This window comes from Cnephaeus nilssonii (assembly GCF_951640355.1).
Source record: "Cnephaeus nilssonii genome assembly, chromosome: 5".
NCBI classification, from domain to species: domain Eukaryota; kingdom Metazoa; phylum Chordata; class Mammalia; order Chiroptera; family Vespertilionidae; genus Cnephaeus; species Cnephaeus nilssonii.
The window spans coordinates 53,922,748-53,935,962 of NC_137076.1; the positions used below are offsets into that span (position 1 = coordinate 53,922,748).

Genomic DNA, 13,215 nt, shown 5'->3' on the forward strand with positions numbered 1-13,215 from the left:
TAAGGGCACAAAATGAGATCTTTCACCTCTAAGACCAATGTTCTTTCAACACATCTGATGGCAAGTGGCCAAAAGAAGTTGTCTCCCAAAGTCACATCCAGCTTCACCATCTGTACCATCCACTGGTGAAGGGGCACAAAAGCTACATCTGAGTATCTACAAAGAAGTATGTCCACAAATCCACGTTTCACCATTGAAACTTATGGGGTTGTTTAAGATTTTTTAAAAAATATGTAAAAGGAAAACAAGAATTCTACTCATTAACCAAAAAGCCTTCAAGCTTGCTCACTGGAAAAGTACTAATTGTATCTAATCTCTTGGTAGGATGAACCCTACAGACCTGCTCCTCATGTCTGAGCCAGCTGGACGCCACACTCTACAAGAGCTCACCATGGCCATTTTCAGTCTGTGCTTATTTTGATGATTAAAATGTTTAGATCGCCCAATTCTGGAACCTCTGAACAACTGCTTCTGAACCAAGGACAGCCAGGCCACTGTCCGCAGCCTCACCTCTTTTGGCATCAGGTGTTGTAACTCTGCTGTCAGTGAAGGAGGAAAAGTGGACTCGAGGAAAAGACGAGCACAGCAAGTTAAGGCCAGAGGACACAGTTTTACTCTGCAGGAATGAGGGCTCATTAGCAGCGCAAAACTGACTCATCACTCAGCCATCTGAACTCAGCATTCAGCACCACGGTCACACTGGGAACAACAATTTAATTTGAGCAAGTAGTATCTACAGCTTTATGTTGCTATTTTGCATTTTTATTGTAAATACCAATACAGTTTTATTGGTATTTGCGTTATCAATTTGTTTGGGGTGTATCGGTGTATAAGACCTATATGCATAAGTACACACCTACCTTTATATTTATAAATATTTAAGTAACAATGTAATTAAAGTAATGAAGGCAATAATGGGCTTCTGCAATTCGGCTGTTAGCTTTTTACAGTTTTCATTTTTAAGTATCCAAAACTAAAATTAGAGAAACACTGCAATCTTAAGGATATTGAGAGACAGAGAGACAGAGAGAGAGAGAGAGAGAGAGAGAGAGAGAGAGAGACTTTCAGACCAAAATGTATCCCTCTAATAATATTTGCAAATAAACTGTGGTATAAAGGATATAGGGCCAGTCCTTCAATTGCTCATCATCCAAGCAGAGGTAAAACTTTCCTGGACAGAGTTTCCCCAACTTCTGGAGTCCTTTGCTAACACCTTTCCCCTTCATCCCTGAAACCTCACTGTGAGATCTAAGAGGAAGGCCGGGCCCCAGTTTTAAGTTAGTGACTGATGATGAGGATGGCTTGCAAAGCTTCAGGGCAAATGATGAAGGACTCAAAAATCAGATGTGTGTCCAGAAAAGAGGTGTTTAGGGGGTGGGAGGGAAGGGGAATGGTGGAGGAAAGCATGAGCACTGTTTCAAAACACCTGAAGGGCTGCCATGCAGAAGCATGATGAGCCTTATGGAGATGCAAATGGTGGCTCTAGAATTACTGGGGAGGGGGTGGGGAGCAGAGTTACAAGGACACAAATTTTGTTTTAAGATGCTGAGGACCACTACTATTTATCAAAGAGCCACTGCCTGCTAGGGCTCTCTGCTCAGTGTTTTATTATAAGGTTCATGTGGAATCTTCTGGCTATTGGCCTTGATCGCTAACCTAACAAGAGATGAGTTTACATTGGACTATTTCTCAAGTTCTTTCTTGCACAGAGGCTTGATGAACATGAGTATAACCAACAGTAAGTTTCCAACACTCCTTTTTTATTTTCTTGATTCTTTAGCAGATGAGGCAAAATACTGTGAAGTAAAAAGACTAAGATGATGAGCAAGGGTATTGGGAAAGGGCACATCAATCATTGCCTTTAAGAAATAAAGATCATGAATATCAGCACCAGGCTCAGAGTAAGCGCTCAATAAAGGCTCAGTGTTGTTGTTTTTTCTTTTTAAAAAATTGAAAAATAATCTTAAGTTTGCAAAACATACAGAGTGAAGGAAGAAATAAATCAATGACCATACTTTAAAACGTCCACTAGGATATATTTTGGTTGCAGGTAATTATAATTTTATCAATATATAAACAAAAGGTAATAGAGTAGGTCATAATTATAGATTATTGTAGCCACTTTGTTTGATGATAGTAAATGTTATAGTATAATCAAAACTACTTAAGTTGATCTCACAAACCACTATTTTCCCATAGTCTATAAAGTAGTAGCATCTGACAAATTACACAATCTAACTAGTTGACTGATTTAATTTAGGCTGCAGAAGATGTGGCAAATAGAATAAAACACTGAATTACAATAAAAATTAAAGCATGTTTTAAGAGATGAAAATTCTAGCCTTAAAACAGTGGAACTTAAAATGTATCTGGTAGTATTAAAACTATACATGAAATAAATTTGCTATAGACAATGCTTAAGAATACAAAATATGAACAAAACTGAATATAAGCTATGTCAGAGAACTAACTCAAAGTAGACACTGAAAAACTAAGGGGCTTAGAATAATCCTGGGATTTAAACACATACACTAGTAATAAAAGTATGAGAATGTGATTATGACAGATGTCCAAAGAGAAAAATCAAGTCAGGCATCTTAGAGGCAGTGAAAATTATACATTATTAAAATATATTGCATTATTTTTCTTGAACAAAAACATATTTAAAAACCAAAATATGAAAGGACACCAAATACTTGATTTTCACATGAACTTATTCTACTTCTGCAAATCTAGCTAACTGTCCAGATAGCTGTCTTAACGAGAAAAATTTTTTAAATACCTATATCCACCTATTCCCACTATTTAAAATATCTCACATATGGCACAAAAGTAACATTAATTATCAAACATCGTGTGCTGGAAGTATGTGTTGCATGGGATAAAGAAATCAATGAGCCCTCACTTGGTTTGCAATTTTTCCTTTCCTCAGAGCATTTTACGAAGAAGACTCTTTTATAAGTTATTGGGGGGGTTCTAAGAACTTTAGCTAAACCTTGGTAACCACATCTGATCAAAAGACCTGGCCAACATTTATTTATTTTTATTGTTTTAAAATGTCTTTAATTTTTGGAGAGAAAGGAAGGGAGAGGGATAGAGAGATAGAAACATCAATGATGAAAGAGGTACATAGATCAGCTGCCTCCAGCACGCCCCCGGCAAGGGATTGAGCCCACAACCTGGGCATGTGTCCTGGCCAGGAATTGAATCCAGGACCTCTTGATATATGGGTCGATGCTCATCCACTGAGCCACATCAGCTGGGTGACCTGGCCAACTTTTAAAGAGGTACATGGAGCCAGACAGAGTCAGAAGAATTTCCCAAGATCACTGAACTTCAAAGGGCAAAGGGGCTTTAGCAATTACCTAACTCCGTGGTCGGCAAACTGCGGCTCACAAGCCACATGCGGCTCTTTGGCCCCTTGAGTGTGGCTCTTCCACAAAATACCATGGCCTGGGCCAGTCTATTTTGAAGAAGTGGCGCTAGAAGAAGTTTAAGTTTAAAAAATTTGGCTCTCAAAAGAAATTTCAATCGTTGTACTGTTGATATTTGGCTCTGTTGACTAATGAGTTTGCCGACCACTGACCTAAGCCATCTTTCACTTACCGGATGAGAAAAACGGAGGTCAAGCAAGGGAACTCTGCAGAACCTGAATGCAGAGACACTACCTTGCAGGTGTACAGAATGTGTGTTTTATCCAGGAACCATACAGGAAGCATCCTAACATTTTTTTATGCCCACAGTGACTGAGGCACTACTGCAATCTTCATTACCCAGCTCTAAATGATTGACTCTGGGCTGCACAGTGATGGAGGTTTGGACTGCTGATCTATTATGGCCTAGTCAAACCTCAGGGGTCGAAATGGACCCCATTTCCTCACAGGTGATAGAACATAGCAGTTAAGAATACAGAAGTTCAAAAGCCAGGAAGAAAGGCCTCAACTTCCAGACCCACCTCTTAGGATTAGCGCAAGGGGGCAATTTCCTTATCCTCTCCGAGCCTCAGCTTCCTCATCTGTGAAACAGGGACGACATCGCTGCCATTTTTCACAGATATTACAAGGTTAAATGTGAGGAAACACGTCAAGTCCCTCACACAGTGACTGCATATAAAACATCTAATACATAGCAGTAATGCTGAGAAGAAAAAGAATCCCTAAGCAGGGTAGTTGTTTATTTCATCAGAAGAGATTAAAAACAGAATTGGGAGCATGAGCAGGTGGGGTAAGGAGAAAGAGACCTGGCTACGAGGTACAGACCTACAGCAACTCTCCTGGTCCTACTAGCAATGAAGTAAGCAGTTTGACCAGCACTGCCCAAGGGAATTGAGCTTCCTTTATTTCACATCACAGGACCATAAAATATCCATTTCTGTATTTTAAAGCCCCATAAAATATTTATCTCTTCTTATAACTTTAGAGTATCATTATGGCATACTCTAATCATATAAATGCTCTCCCAAATATTCCCTTTCCCCAACCCTTTAGAATTCTTTATTCTCCAAATTAAAATTTCTCTTCACATTATCTCTGGAAAGAGTCTATTTGCTGCTGTATTATTGCACATCTGAATTCCCCCGTTTTAAGTAAATGAGATGAAAAGAAGAATCCAATTTATAGAAGCAGGTTTTAGGCAAGAGGCATTCTTCCCATAATAAGGACTGAGCACAGCACCTTCAAAATGTAATCCAATTTTTCAAAATACATATTTCCACATTTATATAGGAACAACCCTATTCAAACTTAATTCATAGAAAACTTCCCTTGACAGCCAGGGGAAATAAAATCATTTCTATACTATTCATTTGAAGTAAAATTTATTACTTATTTCTAAGTAATTATTTATTTAGAAATAAAGTAATTTTCTGGGCTATTTATTCAATGAGTTTATTGCATGTCCAAGATCCCTGACCTCATGATGCTCTCAGTCTAATGGAAAAGACAGACCAATAAACCACTAACTGGAAAGGTAAGTGGTACAATAGAGGCAAAGAAAATGCTGTAAGTAGAGGGAAGCGTTATAAGCTTGACCTCAGGCCTTGGCTCCAACATCTGTTCCCCTGGGAAGCTTTTTTCATCATCCTGACCAATGCTGCACTTTCCCTGGAAAGTGTGTGTGTGTGTGTGTGTGTGTGTGTGTGTACACGTTTGCTATCTCTTTCCCTCTAACTGTGAGCATCTTGAGGGAAGAAACTGTACCCCCAGCAGCTGAAACAACAAAAATATGCTCTTGATCAACAACTATTTGAGACCAATGTCCCCGCGGTGTGGGAAGAGACTTCCCAGAGAAATAATATGTGAAGCAGTTCTTAAAGAATCTAGTAGTCTGCCAAGCAGAGAAGACTTTGCAGACCTAAGATTCAATGTTAAACTGCCATGTCCAATCATCATAGATGCCTTTAATGCATACAGCTTTTGACTTACTTTTGCAAATATATCTTATAACTCACAGTGAGTAAAGAATGTAATCCCATAACAAGTTCCAAAAGCTAAGTTTCTATTTTTACTATAAAAATCCACCTTTCAAGGGGAAAAAAAAATCCTATGATATGGGTTCTTAGAGACTTATTTTTTACTTAAAACTCTCTCAGTAACTACATTTTAGTTTAACACCTTCAAAGAAATTGGCCAAACCCAGCAGATTCAATAAACTCGATTTAGTAAGAGAACCTCAGAAACTTGAGTGCTTAATTTCTTTACAACCTTACTTTTCTTAAATTCAAATTAATTCATGTGAATTTTCAAGTTAACTTGAAGAATGGAAGCATCACTTATCAAAATCATAAAAACTGCCCTGGCTGGGTGGCTCAGTTGGTTGGAGCATCATCCCATACGCCAAAAGGTTGCGGTTCAGTTCCCAGTCAGAGGTGCATGTGGGAGGCAATCAATGCTTCTCTCTCTCCCTCTCTCTTTCTCTCCCCCCCTCCCTGCCTCCCTCAAATTAATAAAAACATGCTCAGTAATAATTGTTTTTAAAAATCACAAAAATTCTCTCACATGCCAAAAAATTCAATCAGCTTACTTACTGTTGACTGAGGGGTAACAGGCAGAGATAACACAAAACATTTTACTTTTGGAATGAGAGAGGCAGAGACGGGTGGCTATTAATTATTTTGGCTCCTGGCAAACACTTCACCAGAGCCACACACCCACTCCCTGCTTGAGAGGAGGACAGCTTCAGCCTTGTCAGTTTTCTGGAAGGTTCTGAGTGGGGAAAGGCAGCCCAGGACCTCATATACTCAGTAAGTAGCCACAGAGGTAGAGAAAGAGCATGTCCTTTTAGACCTGACGGGGTCTGACTTGGAGAGGGGATCTGCCAAACTCTCAAACAACCTTTCCTTGAACAGAAAAGGACACTGAGGCCTTGGGAACTAGGCGAGTATTTTTTTCAAATCCACAGTCAGTAGAACCCAGGGATCTTCACTTGGTCAGCCATCATTTCTACGATCCTTGGCCATCTCTCTTTAGGACATCAAAATTTTACAAATACAGCCAAAATGTTCAGTAGGTGAGAACACTCATGGAACAAAGCTGAGACTTGGAGTTCTGACTCTTAGCTTGGAACATGAGAACTTAAGTGTGAGTCATCAGGACAGCTTCAGTTATGTATCAGAGATGATACAAACTCAGCTGGCTCACAGCTTCACCCAACTCAGTCTCATTTTCCCCAATATTGATGGTTATGACAAACAGTCCTCCTCCGAGAGAAGGTCCCCGTCCAGTTTTAAAGAATAAACAGGACTGCCGGGAAACCCAGCACCAACCAGTGAAATTAAGCTACCAAGGTGAGGTACAACAGTAGGCTGATGATGCCCGCTGGCCTAGTGTAGCACAGGAGTGCCAGCAGACACCAGCACACTGTTTTTAGTTGCCAGAGACTCTCAACGTCAAGGACAGAAAAAAAAAATCTGGGTCATGCAAATTTCTTTTGTCATCTGAGTTCAATGGGATTGGGGTTCTGAACGAGTGTTCATGCCAAGGGCAGTCTTGAGCCATCACCTTCTTTATTCCTCACTGAAAACATTTTAGGAAAAACAATGTTTCCTAAACTACAAACTTCATGGGATAGAAGAGGCAGAGGAGAAGAGAGTCAACCATAATGGTGTAAAAAATATCAGAGAATCTTGTAGTCAATTTTGACGACATGGGCAATATTACAGACCTATTTTTACTGATCAAATAAAACCTACAAGTTCTTCTGTGTGATAAATCTAAACACTGGAGCACACAATTTTAATTAAAATGTGAAACTATTTAAATTCTCTAATTGATATTAGAGCATAGATGGTTTTTTTGTTTGTTTTTCTTAAAATCTTCCTTGCAACAGGGTACTCCACTCATTACTGGAATATTCAAGACTTAGACAAAGATCCATTGTCAGAGAGAATGCCACTATGACAAAAGAAGTGCACAAATTTTCTTCTTTTGCAGTAACTGAATACTGCTAGAAACAAGCAGTCAATTGACTAGACTAGGAAAACATTTCTGTTGTGCAAATATTTGTTGCATCATTATGTATCATATGATGGTATAATTTGGACTCTATGGGTCTCATCCTCATGGGAAGAAAATGGTCCAACCCTTCCATGTACAGCGGAAACTACAGTTTGAGAATTAGACTCAGTGGACCATGTACTGCCTAGGCAATGACAAACTCAAGTGTACAATATGTGTTCTCATTAATTAATGTGCATAATGGTTACTTTGACCAAATTCCCCCTACGATGATATTCATCTTTGGAGTACATTGATTTCATGTAGCAAATGTACTGTTAAAATTACTTCAGAGGAAGGTACTAAAATCTTCGGAGCACCCCAGGCACAGTATCCCAAGGGCATGCCAGTAACAGGTGCAGAATCCATAGGCATTGCCTTGATCTTTCCATGGGGCTGCTACTCTAGTGTGGGGCCAGTCAATCTGTTACTCAGTTTTGAAATATCTACACAAATGTTGCTCTTAACGTTTCTAACACCATAAAGAAAGGGAGTGATAAAAGCCTGTTTAACAATGTATCTTTATTTTACATCTACTCCTCCAGTTGGCATCACCTCCTCAGATAGCCTTTAAAACCCAAACACACAACTGACCAAGAGAATGTGTGAAATCGCTAACACACACACAGGCTGAAGAGACAACTTAAGTTTGGCTGGGTCCTCATCTAGCCAGACAAGGGAAAACTGGCAACAGTGACTAAATAGAGAAACTCAACCACTTCCAGTACTCCTCAGTGAGGTCACATCAGTGTATGAGAGGTGAACTGTAGAAGAAAGAGCATCTACTGCAGTAATTACGGGACAAGTCATGTTACTTTCCTCGTGTGTGTATGTGTATGTGTGTGTGTGTGTGTGTGTGTGTGTGTGTGTGTGTAAAATGGGCACAGTGCCTTCAGAACATAACATAAACAGGATGAAATGATATAAGAAAAACAGTTGGCTCAAAGTTCAGTTTCCTCTCCCTGCCAAGCCAATGTTGCTATGACTATAGCAAATGTGCCATTTGCATGAAGAAAGATGCATGAGGGTAGACTGTATGTAAGCATGCAGGCAGCAAATATTTGGGTTCTGTCTAATCTTTACAGGTGCTATTTAGATCTGGAAATAGGTTCTATTAACTAAAGGCACACCTCGTTTTATTGGCATTTCACTTTATTGTGCTTCACAGGTGTTGCGTTTCTTTACAAATTGAAGGCAAGACCCTCCACCAGCAAAAAGATTGCAACTCACTTTATTGCAATCCTGGCTTTATTGTGGTGGCCTGGAACCGAACCTGCAATGTCTCCTAGGTATGCCTGTACTTACTTAGTAATGCTTTTTTTCTTCTTTAAAAGGAAAGAAGAGTAAGTATTGCAGGAATTCAAGGATGACACAACATACAACCAATCAGTCCCTTTGAGCGAAGCATGGTTGACACGTGAGTGAATCAGTTGCCAAGCAACTGCTGATTCCAATGGCCTCTAACCAACATCCTAACTAGCTAATTTCAACAGAAGACAGGGCAAGAGAGATTGACCTTGACTCACCTCATCACCAACCAAATGTAGAAAACCTTTAAGCACAGTGGTTTTCAACCTTAGCTGCACATTCGAATCACCTGTGGAGCTTTTACAACTCGGGATGCCCAGACCACACCCCAAACCAATTACATCCTAACCTGGAAGCGGAGCGGGCGTGGGGGTGGCGGGCACCTATATTTTTTAAAGTCGCCAGTGACCCAAGATGCAGCCAAGGATAAGAACAATTGCCTAGGAGCACCCCTCCTGACCTCATATAACTTCTGCTGGGAGTCCAAACAGGAACGCCAACCCAGAGCTTTTCACAGCACAACCTTCTGAATAAAGCAGACACAACAGGGTCCCTCCCAGAGGCTGGCACCACAGGTGTCTCCACGGAGGTCGACACGCAGCGGGCTGAGCAAACAGCTTATTAGCTAAAGGGTTACCCAGATCCTCACTGGAGAGCCTCCTTTTCAAATAGTTTGCAGTTAAAAAAAAAAACACAAGCTCGCCAATTTTAAGAGATGTCACCGAAGTCCAAAGCCCTTTAGGATTTTTTTTTTCTTTGTTCTTTTCTGTTTAAGGCAAATCTCTTGGGAAGGACCATCAGAGGATAGCGCGCTCCACACAGAGCTTAAGGAAAAGCAGACAGAACAGACAATTCCCGTGGCCTAGAAGACACCCCGTAGGCGCCCCCCCCCCCCGTCCCCCGCCCCCCTACGTGGGTGTGCGCGCGGGCCCGCGGCGCCTGCACCTGCTGGGCCGCACCTGCTGCGCTGGGCCCTCCCCTCCTACCTTCCAGCAGCTCGTCCAGGCTGGTGACCTTCCTGCTGCCGTCGATGGTGTAGATGGTGCGGACGCCCTGGGGCAGGTTCACGTTGTCTGACAGGGAGCGGGTGAGCTCCATGAGCAGCGCATCGAAGGACCGGAAGCGGTCGCTGGAGATGGCAAACACCAGGCCCTTGAAGTAGCGGTCCCCATTCCGGTAGAAGCGCGCCTTCTTGGCCTTCTTCTCGGAGCTCAGGGCCTGCAGGGTCCGCGTGCGGTAGAAGCTGCAGTGGGCACTGTGCGCCGGGCTGGGGATGAGCCCGTTCCCCTTGGGGCCCGAGCTGCTGCTGCCCCCGGACGAGCTGGGCGCCCCTCTCCGCGACCCGGGCCGCGGCCTTTTGTCCCGTTCCTCAAAGTGCTCCAGCTCAATGCTCCTGGTGCTGGCCATCGTGGCGGCTCCGAGGGCTCCCCGCACAAAAAAAAAAAAAAAAACACACAAAACGTCCCAGCCAAAGCCTGCAGGTAGCCCAGCGTCGACGCGAGAACCAACTCCGGAACGCCTGGCCGCGAGGGCCCTTTATAGCGCCGGGACACCTGGCCCTGGCATCCCGCCCTCTCCTCGCAGGTGGAGCCGCTGAGCCGCGGAGGCGCCGGCCCGCCCGCGTCCTCCTATAGGGGGCCGCAGCGTCCGGCGGCCGGGCTCATTGTCCGGCGCGGCTGGCTCGGTCCCTCCCGCCCACCGGGGAGCCCCACGCCCCCACCAAGCGCCTCCTCTACCCAGCCACGCCTCACCACGCCCGCCGGGGAGCCGGCCGAGAGCCGCCCAGAAGGGCCCCCCAAGGCTCGCCCCGGGCCCGCGGGCGCACACAAAGCTCGGGCGCCCGGTGCGGCTCGCATCCGCCGGCTGCTGCCCGGAGCGCGGCGGGGAAGGAAGGAAGGGGAGGGGGAGGGGCTGGGAGCGTGGGAGCGGCGCCGCGGGCCCGCCCACGCGCCCGGGCGCGGGCGTGGAGCTGCGGCCGAGCTGGTCCCCTGGCCCAGCGGGGAGGGTGGTCGGCGCGCTGGCTGGGCTGGGAGGGCCTGGCGGGCCCCTTCCTCCCCCTGAGTGCGGCCCTAGCGGGAACTACAGCAGCCCGCCGTCCCCACCGCAGGCCGACCCTGCCCACCGGCGGGCATCCGCGCTCGGCCCCACCAAGCCACTGGCGCGGCCCGCGGTCAGGGCTGGCGGAGTTTTCCGCCCCCAAGAGGTGCCAAAACCCCGGAGGGGGGTTGCGAGGTGAGAGGAGGGGGCTGGACCGGTCGGCGCGAAGGCGCTGCAGTGCGAGAGGAGCGGCTCCCCCTGGGTCCTAGGCAGCCTCCATCATCTGACAGCTACAAACCCGCGCGCACACGCGCCAATGGGCGCAGCCGCGGCACGCGCTCCTCTGCCTGGGAAATGTGTACGCACAGGCAAAAAAAAAAAAAAAAAAAAAAGAAACTCACAAAGGAAGGAGATTCAAGGGCAGGGATCACATCCCTCAGCCAGCCTCCAATTGAGGAATCCAGGACAAATTAGGCAAGACATTTGAAACATGGCACCGAGTTAGGGCACAAATTTTAATTTTTAAAAGATTTGGAGCTTCATTTAGAAATTCTTTGGTAGAACAGCCTCCACAATTTCCACTGGAGGTTCACTAACTTGGCACATTCAGTGACTTAGAATGCATGAATGATCAGAAGTTATTGGTTTTTGAGGGGTTTATTTAACCTACAAATACTTATTAATTAAGAGCATGCTGTGTGCCAGGCATTGTTTCCGTCACTGGGGATGCATTAGTAAAAAAACAACAACAAAAAACAACAAACACAAAACATTCAATCCCTAGTCCCTGCACTCTCCTCCCCCACCTCTTACATTCAGGTGGTACTTAGTGTTGCCAATTTGAGCTATTTACTACATAGTAGGTTGAACATTTGTAAGCACCCATCATATTGGAAATCTTAATTTAGTAGTGTCTGGTCAACAGTAAAGAGTATTTTCCAAAGGCTTGTGAGAACCTTAGTTACCAACCTTTTGCCATCCAGGAACGATGAAACTAAAAAATGTTTGGTTGTATTCTGATAGGTGTGTAAACTATCCCGAAACCTTGGATTATTCAGCACCTAGTTCTGAGTTGCCCTAGACAGCAAATCCAAACTGACTTGTACCCATTGTTCCTTCAGGGGAGTTTCAGGAACATACTTGGGCATACCTGACTTCTAGAACCAGGACTGGAGCATGCTGGGAAGTCAGAGCTGATCTGAGACTTCAATGTAGTTTTTCCAGGGGGGGGGGGGGGGGGGATTCTGATAATTAGATCCACAGCCATGATAGACCTCAACCCAAACCAATTAATTCAGAATTTCTGGGGATGAGCTTCTCCAACAATATTTTTAAAAAGTGCTTGTAATGTACAACTAGGGTTCCCATTAGGAGTCAAATCAGGGCGTCTTCTCAAACTTTGATGTTCCTACATGTACTGGGGGGATCTCATAAAATACAGGTTCTGATTTAGGTCTGGGCTAGAATTTGTAATTCTATATTTTTAACAAGTTCCCAGTTAATGCCAACACTGCTGGTCTTGGTACAACACTTAGAGACACAAGAACTAAAGGGCAAATTCCTTGAGATAAGGCCTCATTAAGTACTAGTAACCACAGAAGCTATCAACTTTGTAAATGCCCTAAAATGGGTGTATTCATTTGTTTTGCTATTAGTATTTCTTGGTGGAGAAAAAGATTTAGTAATATATTGCTGAAGTAATAAATGATTCCAAACTTAGTGATTTTCAACAATAAACGTGTACTGTCTCAGCATTTTCCATGGGCCAGGAATCTAGGAACAGCTTTCTTCAAGGTCTGATGAGATTCGAATCAGATAATGACTGGGCTGCATTCCTCTGAAGATTTGACTGGGGCTGTAAGATCATCTTCCAAGATGGCTCACTCACACGGATGTTGGGAGGTCTCATTTCCCAGCCATGAGGACCTCTCTAGAATCTCTTGAATGTTATCACTTTCTCCAGAGCAAGCATCCAAGAGAGAACACGGTGAAAGTCATGTCTTTCATGATGTAGCCTTGGAAGTCATACAATGTCATTCCCCAAATAGCCTAAAAGTTACAGGTAAGCCCAATTCAATGTGGGAGGAGACTATGCAAGGGCATGACCACCAGGAGTCAGGGATCATTGGGGTCATCTTGCAGGCTGGTAGCACAGGCTTCCATCATTAAACCTTTAGGCTTCAATCATTCAATTTAGGACACTGACATAAACACATTTTCTCATTCAAAAATCCTTGATGAAAGATTTTGCCCTTTTAAAATAGAGAATACAATCTATAATAATAAAAGTGTAATATGCTAATTAGACCAGACAGCCAAATGACCTTCCAGAGGAAGCCATAGCAGTGGGGGCCAAGGCAGAGGCAGTTAAGGGTGA

The 13,215-nt window shown here is 43.9% G+C and overlaps 1 protein-coding gene across 4 annotated transcripts in view; it reads right to left on the reverse strand.

Moving 5' to 3' along the window:
- The window catches only part of DCLK2 (doublecortin like kinase 2), a 140,156-nt gene extending 129,517 nt beyond the window's left edge, over positions 1 to 10,639 (reverse strand). For all 4 annotated transcript variants that reach the window (XR_013813607.1, XM_079772873.1, XM_079772872.1 and 1 more), the window contains exon 1: positions 9,788 to 10,639. Coding sequence is in view for 3 of the 4 variants with exons in the window: in XM_079772873.1 (XP_079628999.1) it covers positions 9,788 to 10,208 (421 nt within the window). In the remaining variant the exon portion in view is untranslated. The remainder of the gene's footprint in view (positions 1 to 9,787) is intronic.
- Between the last annotated feature and the right edge of the window lie 2,576 nt (positions 10,640 to 13,215).